General features: G+C 38.2%; 1 protein-coding gene across 2 annotated transcripts in view; it reads right to left on the bottom strand.

The window, feature by feature from the left end:
* Positions 1 to 17,085: 17,085 nt before the first annotated feature.
* PPA2 (inorganic pyrophosphatase 2) overlaps positions 17,086 to 21,232 on the bottom strand; it is a 98,031-nt gene continuing 93,884 nt past the window's right edge. For both annotated transcript variants that reach the window (XM_070372059.1, XM_070372060.1), the window contains 2 exons: positions 18,538 to 18,574; positions 17,086 to 17,291 (listed from right to left, as the gene is read on the bottom strand). In XM_070372059.1, coding sequence (XP_070228160.1) covers positions 17,263 to 17,291; positions 18,538 to 18,574 — 66 coding nt within the window. In that variant the 3' untranslated portion in view covers positions 17,086 to 17,262. The remainder of the gene's footprint in view (positions 17,292 to 18,537; positions 18,575 to 21,232) is intronic.

Here is a 21,232-nt window from a genome sequence, read left to right as displayed (position 1 = left end):
TTATACCATGGGAAAACAGCTACCCAAACAGATGTGAGCAAAAAGATGTATTTTTAATAGCATGGTGGTTTGTGTTCCTCCCACTTGCTCAACATAGTAACACATCATGAAAAACTTAAGACTGATCCACACTTTCACTGTCTAATGCAAGCATTAAGGGGAGAACAGCCACAGATTTTCATTCATCTTTCTCCTGTTCCCAGCACAGGATGCTGGGAGTCACAAGAGGGAAACACATCAAAGATGAACAAAAAGCATATTGTCAGATGTGCATACAAAAATTAGACATAATTTTGCCCCCCACCCAGGTAAAGTTGCTATAAGTCAATCAGAAGTACTATTTTTCAATTTAAAATGTTAAGCCACGTTACAAGAAATATTATCAGACTGGGCAGTGGAAAAAAATCAAACTATGGTTTGAGAGCCTACCAAAAAGTTCAATTACAAAAAAGAAATCTCCATATAAAGAATACTGTTTTGTATTATAAGCACAAACATTTTTAAGAGCTATTAATTGGGAAAAAATTTACACTACAGAAGTACAAATTGATGTATACTGCCAATTACAAATTGCACTTGCCATCGACCTCTATAAGGATTAAATCGTGAGCCGCTGCAGCTGCTGACCTTCAACACCTGATGAAAGGAGTTCAGGATGGAGATCAAGAATGAGGCATTTGGAAACAAGGCCATTTGCCGCAACATGGATGGACCTAGAGTGTCATACTGAGTGAAGTAAGCCAGGCAAAGAAGGAGAAATATATGACATCCCTTATATGTGGAATCTAAAAAGAAATGATACAAATGAATGTACAAAACAGAGACTCACAGACTTAGAAAACAAACTCATGGTTGCTGGGGGAAGGGATAGTTCAGGACTTTGGGAAGGTCATGTACACACTGCTATATTTAAAATGGATGACCAGCAAAAACCTATTGTATATAGCACATGGAACTCTGCTCAATGTTATGTGCCAGCCTGGATGGGAGAGGGGCTTGGGGAAGAATGGAAACATGTATATGTTTGGCTGAGTTCCTTTACTGTTCACCTGAAACTATCACATTGTTAGTTGGCTATACCCCAATACAAAATGTTTTTGGTATTAAAAATAATAATAAAATTAAAATAAAAAAAGAATGAGACCTTCTGTGCTCTGGGGGGGAAAAATGGCAGAATAGGTCTTCAGATAGGTATTTTCAGGAGATGATTTCTTTTTTCTTTTAGCTTTCAACTCAAACAGCAACCAGGTTTTATTTTTTATATTTTTTGAACTTTTTATTTTGTGTTGGGGTATAGCCAATGAACGATGTTGGGATAGTTTCAGGTGAATAGCGAAGGGACTGAGCCAGACACATACGTGTATCCATTCTCTCCCAAACCCCTCTCCCATCCAGGCTGGCACGTAACACTGAGCAGAGTTCCATATGCTATACAATAGATCTCTGTTGGTTATCCATTTTAAATCTAGCAGTATGTACGTGTTCACCCCAAATTACCTAACTACCCCTTCTCACCCTGCCCGACTCCCCCAACTCCGGCAATCACAGTTCACTTTCTAACTCTGTTGAGTCCAGCAGGAGATTTCTTGAGCCAAACCCTTGTATCCCCTCATATCCAGAAACACACTGAAAGCATCACTTGTGACATTTGCTCCTTGTGATTATCAGCAAGGCTCTACTGTGTGCCTGACTGCACGTACCCGCCTCCACTAAGAGCATATATAATGTTGACTTTCCCCGTCCCTCTGGAGGAGTTTCTCAGAGATATTTGAGATGCTGTCTCCTGGGATACAGTCCTCATTTGGCGTCCAGTAAAACTTAACTCACAACTCTCTCATTGTGCTTTTTTTTTCAGTTGACAATATTTTCATTTCCATAGTCACACATTATTTTTCAATGCATACCACAGGAAAGGGTCAACGATTACCTTTCAACTCTAAAAACTCGACCAGGAAGAAATAGAAAACCTTAACAGACCCATCACAAGCACAGAAATTGAAACTGTAATCAAAAATCTTCCAGCAAACAAAAGCCCCGGTCCAGACGGCTTCACAGCTGAATTCTACCAAAAATTTAGAGAAGAGCTAACACCTATCCTGCTCAAACTCTTCCAGAAAATTGCAGAGGAAGGTAAACTTCCAAACTCATTCTATGAGGCCACCATCACCCTAATACCAAAACCTGACAAAGATCCCACAAAAAAAGAAAACTACAGGCCAATATCACTGATGAACATAGATGCAAAAATCCTAAACAAAATTCTAGCAATCAGAATCCAACAACACATTAAAAAGATCATACACCATGACCAAGTGGGCTTTATCCCAGGGATGCAAGGATTCTTCAATATCCGCAAATCAATCAATGTAATACACCACATTAACAAATTGAAAAACAAAAACCACATGATTATCTCAATAGATGCAGAGAAAGCCTTTGACAAAATTCAACACCCATTTATGATAAAAACTCTCCAGAAAGCAGGAATAGAAGGAACATACCTCAACATAATAAAAGCTATATATGACAAACCCACAGCAAACATTATCCTCAATGGTGAAAAATAGAAAGCATTTCCTCTAAAGTCAGGAACAAGACAAGGGTGCCCACTTTCACCATTACTATTCAACATAGTTTTGGAAGTTTTGGCCACAGCAATCAGAGCAGAAAAAGAAATAAAAGGAATCCAAATTGGAAAGAAGAAGTAAAACTCTCACTATTTGCAAATGACATGATCCTCTACATAGAAAACCCTAAAGACTCCACCAGAAAATTACTAGAACTAGTCAATGATTATAGTAAAGTTGCAGGATATAAAATCAACACACAGAAATCCCTTGCATTCCTATACACTAATAATGAGAAAACAGAAAGAGAAATTAAGGAAACAATTCCATTCACCATTGCAAACGAAAAAGAATAAAATACTTAGGAATATATCTACCTAAAGAAACTAAAGACCTATATATGGAAAACTATAAAACACTGGTGAAAGAAATCAAAGAGGACACTAATAGATGGAGAAATATACCATGTTCATGGATTGGAAGAATAAATATAGTGAAAATGAGTATACTACCCAAAGCAATTTATAGATTCAATGCAATCCCTATCAAGCTACCAACAGTATTCTTCACAGAGCTAGAACAAATAATTTCACAATTTGTATGGAAATACAAAAACCTCGAATAGCCAAAGCCATCTTGAGAAAGAAAAATGGAACTGGAGGAATCAACCTACCTGACTTCAGGCTCTACTACAAAGCCACAGTTATCAAGACAGTATGGTACTGGCACAAAGACAGAAATATAGATCAATGGAACAAAATAGAAAGCCCAGAGATAAATCCACGCACATATGGACACCTTATCTTTGACAAAGGAGGCAAGAATATACAATGGATTAAAGACAATCTCTTTAACAAGTGGTGCTGGGAAATCTGGTCAACCACTTGTAAAAGAATGAAACTAGAACACTTTCTAACACCATATACAAAAATAAACTCAAAATGGATTAAAGATCTCAATGTAAGACCAGAAACTATAAAACTCCTAGAGGAGAACATAGGCAAAACACTCTCTGACATACATCACAGCAGGATCCTCTATGACCCTCCTCCCAGAATATTGGAAATAAAAGCAAAAATAAACAAATGGGACCTAATTAAACTTAAAAGCTTCTGTACATCAAAGGAAACTATTAGCAAGGTGAAAAGACAGCCTTCAGAATGGGAGAAAATAATAGCAAATGAAGCAACCGACAAACAACTAATCTCAAAAATATACAAGCAACTCCTACAGCTCAACTCTAGAAAAATAAATGACCCAATCAAAAAATGGGCCAAAGATCTAAATAGACATTTCTCCAAAGAAGACATACAGATGGCTAACAAACACATGAAAAGATGCTCAACATCACTCATTATCAGAGAAATGCAAATCAAAACCACTATGAGATACCATTTCACACCAGTCAGAATGGCTGCGATCCAAAAATCTACAAATAATAAATGCTGGAGAGGGTGTGGAGAAAAGGGAACCCTCTTACACTGTTGGTGGGAATGCAAACTAGTACAGCCACTATGGAGAACAGTGTGGAGATTCCTTAAAAAACTGGAAATAGAACTGCCTTATGATCCAGCAATCCCACTGCTGGGCATACACACTGAGGAAACCAGAAGGGAAAGAGACACGTGTACCCCAATGTTCATCGCAGCACTGTTTAAATAGCCAGGACATGGAAACAACCTAGATGTCCATCAGCAGATGAATGGATAAGAAAGCTGTGGTACATATACACAATGGAGTATTACTCAGCCATTAAAAAGAATACATTTGAATCAGTTCTAATGAGGTGGATGAAACTGGAGCCTATTATACAGAGTGAAGTAAGCCAGAAGGACAAACACCAATACAGTATACTAACGCATATATATGGAATTTAGAAAGATGGTAACGATAACCCTGTATATGAGACAGCAAAAGAGACACTGATGTATAGAACAGGCTTATGGACTCTGTGGGAGAGGGAGAGGGTGGGAAGATTTGAAAGAATGGCACTGAAACATGTGAAATATCATGTATGAAACGAGATGCCAGTCCAGGTTCAATGCACGATGCTGGATGCTTGGGGCTGGTGCACTGGGACGACCCAGAGGGATGGTATGGGGAGGGAGGAGGGAGGAGGGTTCAGGATGGGGAACACATGTATAATTTTTTTTAAATTAAAATTGAATAAAAAAAAAAATAAAGTCTGCAAAGTACACAGAAAAGCATGACAAAAACCAGAAGCAAAACCACAACAGGAGCGGCTTCAGAAGATCTAGTCTCAGGTCCGTCTTCCCTTCTCCATGGCCGGGCGGCTTTAGCAAGTAACCTCTCTGGGCCCACCTTATCTCAACTCACAGGCAAGACTTTTTCCAGTTCAAAATATTCTGTATTCTAAATCTTTCGTCAGATTCACAAAAGCAGCCTATAGTCTATAGCTATTGTGCTTTCGGCACATTTCTGAATTACAGAATATCTATTCATAAGCAGTTAGGTATATTATACTACAGATAATATTAACACTACTGTAAATTACATTTATAAGACTTGTTTTGAGGGGCAGAAGAATTGAGGCTGGGATGGATGTTGGTAAAAATCAAATTATGGTTTGAAAGCCTACCAAGAACTTCTAAAGTATTCATGAATAAATTGAATTTTAAATTGTTTTCAAAAATGAAAGAAAAGGAGAAATCAGAAGAGGGAAATCTGATATTGTGGGAAAAGTAGGAACAGCTAACTTTTCTGTGAGAAAATAGTCTCTGAAATACAGTAGTTTAGAGTTAAGTGGAGTTTTAAGTTTTTTGTTTTTTTTTTTAATAAGAAGTTATCCACTGAAGTATTTATATTAGATTCACTGAACTATTTATATTAGATCTGTATTCCTTTTTCTCCTTTCTCTCTGCATATTAATCTTATTTGTTCTACCACTCTTTCGAGATTATTTAGGTTTTCCATCACAGTGCTTCTTATGATATTCTTATGGTATTCCTAATCTGAAAATAAAAATACATTACATCTGCTTTTAAGCTCAGAAAGTCAAGTTTCAAATATGAAAATTATTATCAATAATTAAACCAAAAATCATGTAAGAAGCCACTCTGGGACAAGAATTTTGGCCTTTGAGCCCTGAGCCTATTTTTATTTTGATGTATTCCATGTTTATTTTTGCCTCATACTCCATTAAAAAAAAAAAAAGCAGCAGTAAACATGTGATGATCAGCCTTTGCATTTTCACAATTAAGGTACTGTCTTTATGTAAGTTGAACTTATTCCCCTGGGGCATTAGAGAGTCTCATGTAAGAACTCTCAAGATGCCTTAAATACTAATAATAGATAAGATCATGCCCAGAAAATCTTACTTTCTCTATATCATTTAGATTCACTTGGGAACATGAAGATGAATAATGCTAATCATTGTTTCAGAAAGCACAAAATATTCTAGGCTGTAGTAAAAAAGTATATAGAATGCATAAAAGTGATTTTTTTTTTTAAACACTAGAGAGATGCTTACTGTTTTCACTTGAGGACTCTATAGCAAGCAAACAGAAAACCCCAATAAAATAGAAGGATTTTCGAGAAAAATATCACTGGTGAATAGAATTTTAGGAAGCAAGAATTATTCGGCTTGAAGAAAAAAATAAAATTTAATACTTAAGTTTATGCCTTAAGATTTATGAGGAGTTTTCTGAGTATAGTTGATCAGGTTCATACACATTAAAAATAAAGTGAAATTAAAAGCACTGGTATGTAGGGGGGCAGGAGGGATAAACTGGGAGACTGGGATTGACATATACACATTACTATACATAAAATAGATAATAAGGACCTACTGTATACCACAAGCAACTGAAGACTCTGTAATGGTCTATGTGGGAAAATCTAAAAACGAGTGGATATATGCATAGCTGATTCATTACATTGTACAAAAGAAACTAACACAACATTGTAAATCAAATATACTCCAATATAAAGTAACAACAACAACAACAAAAGCACTGGTATGTAGGCTAGATATGTTAAATCTCCTCTTTCAGAGATCCCTAAAAGGAACAGATTCTTACATGTCAAAAATCCTACCTGGCTTTGGAATAGAGCAGAAAGACACCCTCAAAAAGCTTTCTATGCAATAATAGGACACCAAGTTCAGATGATTTCCAGGAACCTCTAAACTTCAGTTAATGTAATAAGTAAAAGACAAAAAAAAAAAAAAAAGAGAGAGAGACACAGAGTATCTGTCTTCCTCACAGGATGCTGTTTCAGTTTAATACAACCAAAATGAATTGTTAATGTATGAAAAAAATGCTAAAATTGTCATGACACAGTCTCCGCTCTTGGTGAGTATAATCCAGCAACAGAGGCAGTATGAGCGATTCTAATATTAATATAAGCCAGACTGACTGAAATCCTGTAATGGAGGAATGAATCAATAGTGCTATACTCTTCTTCCTGAGGAGAAAATGATTGATTGCAATGTCAAGAGTGGGAAAGGTTTCACAGGAAAAGCAACATCTGAGCTGAACTTGGAGGATAAGAAAGAGCTCAAGAAGAAAGGAGATATAGGGGAAAGGGCATTAGTCTTGGCGTTAACATCCCGGGTTCTGCTCCACATTTGCCCGCACCATTCACTCGCCTAGAGGCATTTCCGGCACAGGAAGGGCCCTGAACACGGGGCTTTGTCCATCTTGCTGTTGGCTTAGACAGGGAAGGACAGCAAAGGCTACTTACAGATTTCATGTGGGCTGAGCTGTTTTGGCCTACTTGTTCACAGCAATGAGACCAACCCATGAGATTCTGGCCTGAATCCTAGTCTTCATGTTCTACTCCCCAAGTGGGGAGAACCCATGCTTTAGGATAGTAATCCCCGACCTTGCCAACTGCCAAATTCTTCTGGTGGAGGGCCACAGATGGACACCTGCCATCCAGTTTTAGCTGTTTTAATTGGGTAAACTCATTGTTTGTCCTTCTTCCAATGTTTCTTTTAAAACTGTACTGGTTGTACTATTTTATCTGTTTTTCATTTAAGGTATTACCTTTAAAAAATTTAACTTTCCATTTTTACTCTCCATTCCTCCCCTCATTTTTTACTTTTAACAGAGAACAAAAAGCAGTAATAAGGGAGCATAATAAGGATAGTCCTACAGCTAGTCCTGCCTCAAACCAGGAAAATTAGTACAACTAACCCATGCATTCCACATTAGCTCAGGATAAATATTTTCAGGGCCCAGGTTTAGACTTCTGAATGGGAGTAAATCTATTTACACATGAATCCAGCCTTCAGGATCCAAATTTTGCATCTGAAAATATGGATATTATACAAATTGTTAAAAACATTAAGATCCAGTAAATAAACAGGGAAAGTAAAAAAAAGACAACATTCACAAAAGACACTACAGTAAAAATGTAGGGAAAAAGTAATTAAATACTATATATATATATATATATATATATATATGACTATGCCAAAGGCTTTGACTCTGTGGATCACAATAAACTGTGGAAAATTCTTCAAGAGATGGGAATACCAGACCACCTGGCCTGCCTCTTGAGAAACCTATATGTAGGTCAGGAAGCAACAGTTAGAACTGGACATGGAACAACAGACTGGTTCCAAATAGGAAAAGGAGTACATCAAGGCTGTATATTGTCACCCTGCTTATTTAACTTCTATGCAGAGTACATCATGAGAAACGCTGAGCTGGAAGAAGCACAAGCTGGAATCAAGATTGCCGGGAGAAATATCAATAATCTCAGATATGCAGATGACACCACCCTTATGGCAGAAAGTGAAGAGGAACTAAAAAGTCTCTTGATGAAAGTGAAAGAGGAGAGTGAAAAAGTTGGCTTAAAGCTCAACATTCAGAAAATGAAGATCATGGCATCTGGTCCCATCACTTTATGGCAAATAGATGGGGAAACAGTGGAAACAGTGTCAGACTATTTTTCTGGGCTCTTGTTCCATCACTTCATGGGAAATAGATGAGGAAACAGTGTCAGACTTTATTTTTTTGGGCTCCAAAATCACTGCAGATGGTAACTGCAGCCATGAAATTAAAAGACGCTTACTCCTTGGAAGGAAAGTTATGACCAACCTAGATAGCATATTCAAAAGCAGAGACATTACTTTGCCAACAAAAGTTCGTCTAGTCAAGGCTATGGTTTTTCCAGTGGCCATGTATGGATGTGAGAGTTGGACTGTGAAGAAAGCTGAGCGCTGAAGAATTGATGCTTTTGAACTGTGGTGTTGGAGAAGACTCTTGAGAGTCCCTTGGACTGCAAGGAGATCCAACCAGTCCATTCTAAAGGAGATCAGTCCTGGGTGTTCATTGGAAGGACTGATGCTAAAGCTGAAACTCCAGTACTTTGGCCACCTCATGCGAAGAGCTGACTCATTGGAAAAGACCCTGATGCTGGGAGGGATGGGGGCAGGAGGAGAAGGGGACGACAGAGGATAAGATGGCTAGATGGCATCACCGACTCGATGCACGAGTTCGAGTAAACTCTGGGAGTAGGTGATGGACAAGGAGGCCTGGCGTGCTGCGATTCATGGGGTTGCAAAGAGTCGGACACAACTGAGCAACTGAACTGAACTGAACTGATATGTATTTATTTATATAAAACTATCATAGTAGCAACAACAACAAAATATCCTATCCTAGAAAGGATAGTAAAGAAGAAACTAAAAATCTCAAATACAGCTGCTGGCAATGTAAGTGGAAAAACTTTCATGAGAATATATTTTTGCAAAAAATGTTCCTTATTCTATGATGCCATCTAATAGAATTTATACTAAGAAAATGAGCTCAAAGAAGGAAAACCTGGCAATTGACTGGACTACTGTAGAAATCTCATAAGGGGTCTTCCTGTTTCCATCCTTGTGCTACATGAACCCTCGACCCTCTCCACCACCCAGCACAATCTGTTTTCAACTTAGCAGTGGCAGCAACCCAGTCCTCCACTCAGGATTCTCCTGTGGCTCCTTATTCATAACCAGAGGCCAAGTCTCGTGTTGGCTGACAAGGCCATGCAAGGCCCTCCCTGCTGCCTCTTCTGTCACTCTGCACTCACTCTCCCCTCCAGCCACACAGCCTCCTTGCTGTCCCTCCAAGTTGGTCACACTCCTACCTTAGGGCCTTTGTCCTGAGGGTCTCCTTTGCCTCAGTTCTGTTCCCGCAGAGACCCACCCCGATTTTGCTTCTCAACCCTTTTCCTGGCTTTCATCTTCCTAAGATGCCTGTCTTTGACTTCCTCAGTTCAAAACTCTAATTCACATTCCTAGCCCTGAATAAATGGCACCCCACTCCAGTACTCTTGCCTGGAGAATCCCATGGACCGAGGAGCCTGGCAGGCTACAGTCCATGGGGTTGCTAAGAGTTGGACACGACTGAGCAACTTCACTTTCACTTTTCACTTTCATGCAATGGAGAAGGAAATGGCAACCCACTCCCGTATTCTTGCCTGGAGAATCCCAGGGACAGAGAAGCCTGTTGGGCTGCCATCTATGGGGTCGCACAGAGTCAGATATGACTGACACGACTTAGCAGCAGCAGCAGCCCTGAATAAAAGCTGGATTTCTGATTCTCCCTTCCCTCATTCTCTTCTATATACTATAGAATTACTTACAATATTTATGCTGTTTCTTTCCCACACAGAATACAAGATCCACAAGGGCAGGGATTTTTGTCAGTTTTGCACTGATATATCCTAAAAACTTGGGCTAGTACATGGCCCTTACACATACAGAGTCAATAAATAACTGTTGAATGAGTGAAGTTTAAAATAGCAAAAAGGAGGAAGCACGTCTGAAAACAGAGGGTTGGCTAATCAAAATCACAGTAATGGGATGCATTCTGGACAGATGTCATCAAATTCCTGAATCTTTCTGCATTGATTGGACCCATTCAAACCAGGTACTTTAAAAAGAGGACAGAGCCCTTTCTGTGTCAGGGATTCTGAATAGAGAAGAGGAAGCACTGGCGGCTTCCCTCGCGGGCTATGAGGACACCTGGAGAGTCTTGGTGCTCAGGAAAAGGACAGCTGCGCTTTGGACCTGACAAGAGAGAGCTCAATATTTTTTGACTGAAGGAAAGAACAGCTTATGCCTTCTGTCCTGGCTGCACTGGGCTCCTGGCTCCTTTTAAGGTGGGGAATAACCTGAGAAGTGGAGTTTGTTTCCAACAAATAGGGTAAATGTCAGCTCGGCCACAGAAACCCTGGCCCCTGACTGATGAGGACTCGCATGTTTCGTGGAGCTCTCCTGTCTCCTGCTCCCACCACTGTTTTCTCTCCTCCCATCAGAGCAGAGCCAACTCTTTGCTGACTCCTACAGGCTGTAGCATCAGGAAGCTGCTTCACTCTCACTGTGTCTTAGGAAGCCAGAAGCCAGGTGTGGGGCTGTGGGCCAATTATTATGGACTCTAGTAACCTTCAGTTCAGTTCAGTCGCTCAGTCGTGTCCGACTCTTTGCGACCTCATGAATCGCAGCACGCCAGGCCTCCCTGTCCATCACCAACTCCCGGAATTCACTGAGACTCAAGTCCATCAAGTCAGTGATGCCATCCAGCCATCTCATCCTCTGTCATCCCCTTCTCCTCCTGCCCCCAATCCCTCCCAGGATCAGTCTTTTCCAATGAGTCAACTCTTCGCATGAGGTGGCCAAAGTATTGGAGTTTCAGCTTTAGCATCATTCCTTTTAGAATGGACTGGTTGGATCTCCTTGCAGTCCAAGGGACTCTCAAGAGTCTTCTCCAGCACCACAGTTCAAAAGCATCAATTCTTCGGTGCTCAGCTTTCTTCACAGTCCAACTCTCACATCCATACATGACCACTGGAAAAACCATAGCCTTGACTAGATGGACCTTTGTTGGCAAAGTAATGTCCCTGCTTTTCAATATGCTATCTAGGTTGGTCATAACTTTCCTTCCAAGGAGTAAGTGTCTTTTAATTTCATGGCTGCAGTCACCATCTACAGTGATTTTGGAGCTCCCAAAAATAAAGTCTGACACTTTATTTTTATTTTTATTTTATTCATGTTTCCCATGAAATGATGGGACCAGATGCCATGATCTTCATTTTCTGAATGTTGAGCTTTAAGCCAACTTTTTCACTCTCCTCTTTCACTCTCATCAAGAGGCTTTTTAGTTCCTCTTCACTTTCTGGCATAAGGGTGGTGTCATCTGCATATCTGAGTTTATTGATATTTCTCCCAGCAATTTTTATTCCAGCTTGTGCTTCTTCCAGCCCAGTGTTTCTCATGATGTACTCTGCATAGAAGTTAAATAAGCAGGGTGACAATATACAGCCTTGAAATACTCCTTTTCCTATTTGGAACCAGTTTGTTGTTCCATGTCCAGTTTTAACTGTTGCTTCCTGACCTGCATACAGGTTTCTCAAGAGGCAGGTCAGGTGGTTTGGTATTCCCATCTCTTGAAGAATTTTCCACAGTTTATTGTGCTCCACACAGTCAAAGGCTTTGGCATAGTCAATAAAGCAGAAATAGATATTTTTCTGGAACTCTCTTGCTTTTTCGATGATCCAGCAGATGTTGGCAACTGGATCTCTGGTTCCTCTGTCTTTTCTAAAACCAGCTTGAACATCAGGAAGTTCATGGTTCACGTATTGCTGAAGCCTGGCTTGGAGAATTTTGAGAATTACTTTACCAGCGTGTGAGATGAGTGCAACTGTGCAGTAGTTTGAGCATTCTTTGGGATTGCCTTTCTTTGGGATTGGAATGAAAACTGACCTTTTCCGGTCCTGTGGCCACTGCTGAGTTTCCCAAATTTGCTGGCATATTGAGGGCAGAACTTTCACAGCATCATCTTGCAGGATTAGAAATAGCTCAACTGGAATTCCATCACCTCCACTAGCTTTGTTTGTAGTGATGCTTTGTAAGGCCCCCTTGACTTCACATTCCAGATGTCTGGCTCTAGGTTAGTGATCACACCATCATGATTATCTTGGTCGTGAAGATCTTTTTTTGTACAGTTCTTCTGTTTATTCTTGCCATCTCTTCTTAATATCTACTGCTTCTGTTAGGTCCCTACATTTTCTGTCCTTTATCGAGCCCATCTTTGCATGAAATGTTCCCTTGGTATCTCTAATTTTCTTGAAGAGATCTCTAGTCTTTCCCATTCTGTTGTTTTCCTCTATTTCTTTGCATTGGTTGCTGAGGAAGGCTTTCTTACCTCTTCTTGCTATTCTTTGGAACTCTGCATTCAGATGCTTATATCTTTCCTCTTCTCCTTTGCTTTTCGCTTCTCTTCTTTTCACAGATATTTGTAAGGCCTCCTCAGACAGCCATTTTGCTTTTTTGCATTTCTTTTCCACGGGGATGGTCTTGATCCCTGTCTCCTGTACCATGTCATGAACCTCCGTCCATAGTTCATCAGGCACTCTATCTATCAGAACTAGTCCCTTAAATTTATTTCTCACTTCCACTGTATAATCATAAGGGATTTGATTTAGGTCATACATGAATGGTCTAGTGGTTTTCCCTACTTTCTTCAATTTAAGTCTGAATTTGGCAATAAGGAACTAGTAACTTTGGTAACTTATAAATCTTAAAAACTTATAGATTTTTCTGATTTGAAATGGAAAATATTTTCATATATTTAATACTAATATTAAATATTACTATATTTAGTATTTAATACTAAACTTCATATAACTTTTATTCCCTTTCATTTTTTTCCTAACAGGAGGTTGTGATAATATTATACATGAGTCTACTATGAAGGCAGACACCTAGTTTTCCTTCTGCTCTTTTTTAGGGTGAAGATAACCTCAAACAGAACATTAACATGAAGAAATTCCCAGTGTGATCTATCCCTGTATCATCTAAACCAATAAGCTTAAAATTTTAGAAGACTGATGGGGGTACGGAAAACAAGGTTATGGCCTCACCCCCAGAAATTCTGACTTAACAGATTTTAGGGAAAGTCAGAAATCTGTACTTTAAGAAGTATTCTAAGTGATTTCAGAGCAAGTGTTTCACAGACCCCAGTGGCAAACACCAATATACACCTTGGACAGAATATAGTAAGGAGGCTGAAAAGAGCATACCTGACCCAAGAATTTAAAGACGTGATCCACCGTATAATAAGATGGCAACAATAAGTAATAAAAATAAATCAGCAGTCACAAAAGACATCTGTACCTATGACAAGGCAGTGATTTATTCACAGAAGCAAATCATCAAATGCTGCTATTGGTGAGCAAACAAAGTGCTAAAAATGCATGTAGTCCTTGATGGAGGACTGGATTCTATGAAATTCAGTGAGTTTCCTCTGCAGAATAATGGAGCAATACGAAATGTATCATATATAAAATGATTCAGTCTATAAGTGAAAAAAAAAGCTCATAAAAAGTTTCAGATATTTGCAATAATAGGTAGTTTGAGAAAAATAAATCTTGGACAGTTCATCCCTTGATTTTTTTCATATCCATGGAACTGGCTGTGGGTGTTACCTAAAATCCCATCCATGGGTCGGTTTGGGTTTCCTAATTTGTTTTAGGCACTTTTAAAAATGAATCATTCTTTTTCTACCCCTTCATATCCCTGCAGGAGTTTTCCTTTATAAGTATATAGTGTAAAATCTATTCAGGTTAAAGTTAGTTCCTTGAGAATGGGCTGGCAAAAACCAGATATGTCTGGAAGATACTCTCAAACAGCATGAAACAGATGTTCACTGAAATGTAATTGTCACTGTAATAACAATGACTATGTGGCAATGTAGATTCTTATAAGAAAAGATAAAATTCAAAATGATGTATTTAAGATTATAACTACATAAAATCCTATACTATGAAGGCAACTGTGATTAACTGTACTGTGGTGAGCAAGACTCACTGACCAAGTAGCATCTAAGTACCACTGACCACCAGAAGGGGAGCTGAATGCAAGGTGTGAGTTACTCTACAAGAGGCCCACCAGACATGGCTTCTTCTCCAACTCTTAGGAGATTAATATGCTACATGTTACAAGCCAATAATCTATTCTTTGATAATTCAGCTTATTCTTTAGCACAGACCCTCTTCACAATTGAAAATTTGTATTTAACTTACAGTTCGCTCTCTGTATATGTGGTTCCTCTGTATCTGCAGTTCACACCCATGGATTAAACTAAGTATCAGAGCAGATCATGTAGTATTTACTACTTAAAAAGGGTGCATAAAACTGGATCCACACAATTCAAACTCATGCTGTTCAAGGGACTGTATCAATGGTTGTTCCCTGTATCTCTCTGTATGTATTATTATTTCCTCAACTTAAATCAAGTTGTTATACCATACAAAATTAAAAACAATAGATTCTCGCTTTACATTCTTTGATGTCCATCAGAGGTTTACACATTTCCAAAGACATCTCAAGTGAACTATTTCACTTGGGCTAATCACTTAAACTCATCTATAAAACAGGCATGCTCTGGGTTTTGCCCATATCACAAGGTGGCTGTAGGTGGCAAGCAGCATGCACAGCAGGATGGAAAAGCCATAGCATTCAGAGCCATGCATGAATTCTACTTCTGGCTCTGAAACTTACTAGCTGTGCAACCTCGGTCAAGTCATTGAACTTCTCGGAGCCACAATGTGAAGTGGGCAGTCTCTACCTTATAGGGCATATGCATGCACAACATACAGCAGATGCTCAAGAAAAGCTACCTATTATCGTAGTGGTGCCATGTAAACCATAAAACATATAATGTAAATGCCATGTGTTCATAGTGATAATAGAAAGAAAGAGGAGAAAAATATAAAAACAGAACTGGCAATAGAAGCACAGTACTGGGAGTGTGAAAAGTACAAGATGTGCTTGGAGAGGAGTAACATGATGTAGCTGAAAGATAGTGCTCTGGATTTTTATTCTCAAGAATGCAAAAGGCCACTAAAGGCATTTTGAGAAAAGTCTAACATTAAGGCAGTATCTATGCTTTAGGAAAATACTTTTTGGGAATGTGGAAAATGATCTGGAGGAAGAAAAGCCAGGGGCAGGACAACAACTTGGTTAAGAGACAAGAGGGCATGAAATTGGGCTGGAACAAGGGGAATGAGGCAGGGCACTGGGTCTGGAGGTGAAGAGCTAGATGGCTGTTATAATGGTCCAAGTGAAATGAAGGGGTAATGGGTATGTTAAGGGTGTAAAGTAATAAAAGAGGATAAAGAAACATTTAGATGGTCTTCTTGAGTAAAGAAAGGAGAAAAGTGAAAGTGTGAAGGTGTTAGCTGCTCAGCTGTGTTCGACTCTCTGTGACCCCATGCACTGTAGCCGTTGGACTCCTCTGTCCATGGAATTCTCCAGGCAAGAATACTGAAGTGGGTTGCCATTCCCTTTTCCAGGGGGTCTTCCCAAACCAGGGATCAAACTCAGGTCTCTGGCACTGCAGGCAGATTCTTTAGATTCTTCACCATCTGAGCCACCAGGAAAGCCCATTCAATATGGTATCAAGGTCCTGCGTGGGTGACTAGGAGAATGTTAATTCAAGAACAAGGGAGGATGAGTTTAGTTTCGTACAAGAGGAATCAAAGGCATTGAAAGAGATGTCCAATAGACGCCAGGACAAAGACCTGAGTTTCTTATGTAGACTTGGGAGTCATCACCATAGAGATGAGAAGTAAATCTGATAGGACTCAATGAGAATCAGAGTTTAGAATTTACAAAGTAATTATAGGAAAGAGTCTTAAAAAAATGTAAACACATTTACACAGGACTAAGAGGACAGCGGTTGGCTAAATAAGTCTCTATCAGCGGTGGACTCAAAAAGACATAACACTGTATAAAAATGAGAACCATTGTATCTACAAAAATCTTATTAGTTTACTACATTTATCCTTTTTACATTAACCCTTATAAATAAAAGCTAATAAAACCATTGGGTTCCTTCATGTATATAAATTAGGATTGGCCAAAACTCAGTGTTTCTCTGTTTATAATAGCTGGGACATGGAAGCAACATAGATGTCTATCAGCAGACGAATGGATAAGGACATTGTGGTACATATATATACACAATGGAATATTACTCAGCTATAAAAAAGAAGGCATTTGAGTCAGTTCTAATGAGGTGGATGAAACTACAGCCTATTATATACAGAGTGAAGTAAGTCAGAAAGAAAAACACCAATATGGAATTTAGAAAGATGGTAACAATGACCCTATATGCAAGACAGCAAAAGAGACACAGATGTAAAGAACAGACTTTTGGATGATGTGGGAGAAGACAAAGGCGGGATGATATGAGAGAATAGCATTGAAACATGTATATTACCATAGGTCAAACAGATGACCAGTGCAAGTTTGATGCATGAAGCAGGGCACTCAAAGCTGGTGCACTGGGACAACGCAGTGGGAGAGGGGTTCAGGAGGGGGGACACCTGTACACCCGAGGCAGATTCACGGTGATGTATGGCAAAACCACCACAGTATTGTAAAGTAATTAGCCTCCAATTAAAATAAACTAATTAAAAAAAAACTCAGTGCCTCTAAACTTCTGCTATGAAATTCAACAAAATCTTTTCATATCAATAAATATTCAAAGGCGACTAATTCAAAAATGTCAATGTTTATTTACACATTGCATATTGCAAAAAGCTTGAAGAAAAAAAAAGAAGTTTCAACAGGAAGTTAATTAGCAAATTCTGCCTGTTTCTAGCACTTGGGGGAGGTTGAATCTTGGCGTTCTTAGAGACTGGAATCCTGATGGCAGGTCTTCAGATGTTCTAATCACTTGCCAAGGAAGTGCCATACTTGATCTGTATTTAAAATGGGGAAGCAGGGTGTTAGGGAAGGGGTGAAGAGGGAGGGAGGAGGGAAGAAAGGAGAAGACAAATTAAATTTAGACTTTCCAGAAGTATTCAGACAGATAAAAACAATCAGAACTTAGGGTGACACATTTCTATACTTAAAGTCACTCACCTTTAAACTCTTGTTCTAAGTTCTCTCATTTGGCTCAGGTCTGATATTCTAGAGACTCCCACTTTATTTTATACATCTTGCTGGGTTCTTTAGTCTTTACTGATTAATACTGAGGTTAAGTATCCTAGCTACAGCATGAAAGGTCTAGGCAAACCCTGTACTGTAAAATGTGACTGCCTGTCAAATAGCCCAGATGGGATAGTATTGCAAAGAAACAATGTTACTTCCCCCTATACGGAATAGAGCTTGCCTCCCCATGAAATTATTATCTATAGATTTGCTCCTTTCTAGACATCTTAGAACTTGGACCCACAGTAAATAGTTCTAATTTTTTCCTCCAAACTTGCAAGTTGAGTATTTTAATATTTTATATTAAAACAAAAAGACAAAAAACCTTGCAATATTTTAAAAGACAGATGATACATACATATTTTGAAATTTTTACTACGGAACATTTTTCTTTCTCACAACAGCTTTAAATAACGGTAATTTAAAAATTCTATTTTTAATTCTACTTTAAATTTTGATTTTAACATCTTCAGTTAAAATGAGTGGGGACTTCCCTGGTGGTTCAGTGGTTAAGTATCCGCCTTCCCAGTGCAGGGGACACAGGTTCTATCCCTGGTCGGGACCAGGGGAGCTAAGATCCCACACGCTGCAGGGCAACCAAGCCCACCCGCTGCCCACGCATCACAGCAAAACCCCGCGTGCCGCAACCAAGACCCGATGCAGCCAAGTAAACAAATAGTAAGAATATAAAATGAGTGGTTCATTAAAATAATGATAGATAATAAATAAAATTTCACCAACGCGGACATTAGAAGTCTTAAAATTTATCCGAACTAGCTGGATAACTTCACCAACAAAGTCACTGCACAAACTACTTTCCAGACTAAAAGTAATAAACATGTATTGTCTGAAATTAGAAAATAACTGATTTCATCTGAAAGTTTTAATAACTATTTTAAAATGTACTTTACTTAGTTTATATCATTTTTAATCTATTGTATTGTTTTTGGTCTCCACTACTGTAAACAAATAAATTTACATATCTAGCTCCTTAAGAACCAACATATACCATACCTTCTTCATTACTTCCTTTATTCAATGAAAATGAAACCTGAAAGACAAGAACAGAGTCTCTGTTATAACAAATGTTTAGATGTGCAAACTATACTCAGAATTAAAAAAAAAAACAAAACATAAAATTATAGAAAAAAGTTTACACACAATGGTTCTCTAACCTAAGAAAAGTGAATACTCCTCTTTACCTTTTTATTATTATTGCCTATTCTTTTAAATAAACAAACCATAGGCTTAAGAGTCAAATAAGATAAAAAGCATTTTTAAAATTATTTTCTCTCATTAACCCATGGGAACTACTGAGAATATGAAGAGACATTTTCTTTCAGTTGCTTCCCTGGCTGGGGCTTTAGAATAAAAATCCGACACACACGTTCATAGACGTGCATGCACATGTGCAAAGAAGCACACACAGCTAAATTTAGCTATTTAGACAGCTAAATAGTGTGTGTGCTTCTTTGTCAAGCACACATGTGCATGAGTGCTAGAGTATTTAAATTAATTTTTCTATTTTGATGACTGTGCCAAGATTCTTAGAATAGATATAATCTGTGGTAGACAAGATTGAAAGAAAAGTTTTTCTGAGATATAAGATTTTTTCCTAATTATGAATACATTTTTAAAGTTTGTTTTTTTTTTTTTCTCAAACTTTATTGGGAGATCTATTACTCACAGAAAAGAATGCAGAAAGCTCCAAAATATTAGAATAAAATCTATGTAACCATCACCCAAGTCAAGAAATGGAACATGCCAGGCACTTCCCCAATCATAGGCTCTTCTCCCTGAGGAATAACCACCACTCTGATTTTATAACACACTTTTCAGATTTCAAGTTTAATCATCAAGTTCTAATTCTCTCAATCTGCTCAGCCTCGGGGGGAAAGAGGCTGATATTTGAGGTCAGTGGCAAATGTACCAAAGGAACCATGTACCACACACCTGAGTACTCAACTTAAAAAGCATTACAGAAAAGAAATGAACAAACTATTCTAACTAAAACATTTATCATTACATTTAAAAGATAATTCTAAGAACTTTTTATTTATTTATTCTTAAAATAAATTTCTTGGTTGGTAGAATATATTCAGAATGTATAAAGCCCCATTTTGTCAAAGAAAACGAACCATAACACTCAGAGACAATAACTATGAAAGTCTGGGAATAAAGTTTTTTCACATTTTTCTATAATAATATTAATATATGCCAAAAGGGAGAGCAACATTAAATTGATTCTTAAACATAACACTTACAGAAAATGGAAGAACAGCAACAACAACAAAAATGCACAGAGCTACACTGTAAAGTGACCTAATCCCAACCCTCACTCCCAGGAGTCACCATCACTACATTTTCCTTGTAAGAAATAAAGGGAGGATTTTCAGTTACTTCCTTCTCCTAATTTCTCTATAGGGGATGAATGTGGGCACCCTCTACTCATCGAAGATAAATTCTCCAGGAAAATGAATGGCTTTATGAGTGAGTGAGTGAAAGCTGCTTAGTCATGTCCAACTCCTTGCGACCCTATGGACTATACAGTCCATGGAATTCTCCAGGCCAGAACACTGGATTGGGTAGCTTTTCCCTTCTCCAGGGGACCTTCCCAACCCAGGGATTGAACCCAGGTCTCCCGCATTGCAGGCAGATTCTTTACCAACTGAGCCACAATATGCACCCATTCTAAACATGTGATCTCCTCTCCTTTCCGGCTCCAAAAATATTTCTCACGAATAATCATTTCTTTAATTTCTTTCAGACAAATCTAGTGTTTTCATTACCGAAATATTACTCTTTTAATCAACCAAAGAAGGCTTACTCTGGCCTCTGTCCCTATTCATGTATAAACTTCATGTTAAATTAATATAACTTTAATACAACTGCTTTTTACTCCTTCAGATAGTCCGACTGGATCCTTGTGAAAGCATTTTCACCTGTAGGTTACATTTGTTCAAATTAATAAACATGATACACTCAACCAACATAAAATCTTGCTTTACTACATGATATGAGAATTGATATTCTTTTACTCTATTAGAAGGATTCAAAATTAAAAAGAAAAAAGCTTCTGGTTTTTCATTCAAGTGCAGTAGGGTTTCAGTTGAATGACATTACCTTGGGTATTCTCTCCTGGCATTTTGTTTCCATGGTTCATAAAGCAATTACTCTATATTCATGTTTTTCTTCTTACAGTTTTATTGAGATATAACTGAGATGCAGCATTGTATAAGTTTAAGGTGTACAGTATAATGATTTAATCTACATCATGAAATGATTACCACAATATGTTTAGTGAACATCCATCATTATCATATAGATACAAAATTAAATAATTTTTTCTCAGGATTTACTTTTTTAAAAGATTTTTTTATACAGACCATTTTTACAGTCTTTATTGAATTTAATACAATATTGCTTCTATTTTTTGGTTTTGTTCCCTTTGGCCATGAGGCATGTGGGATCTTAGCCCCCCAACCAGGGATCAAACCCATACACCCTGCAATGGAAGACGTCTTAATCACTGAACTACCAGGGGAGTTCCAGGATTTACCCTCTTAACAACTTTCACATATAACATATAGCACTATTAACTATATTTATCATGCGTTACATTGTATCTCTAGTACTTACTTCTAACTGGAGGTTTGTACCTTTTGCTGCCTTCATTTAATTCTTCCTCCTCTCACTTTCCACCTCTGGC

Source organism: Bos mutus, chromosome 6 (genome assembly GCF_027580195.1).
Source record: "Bos mutus isolate GX-2022 chromosome 6, NWIPB_WYAK_1.1, whole genome shotgun sequence".
NCBI classification, from domain to species: Eukaryota; Metazoa; Chordata; class Mammalia; order Artiodactyla; family Bovidae; genus Bos; species Bos mutus.
Note: the sequence above shows the minus strand (reverse complement) of the source record. Positions and strands in the feature narration are given on the sequence as shown.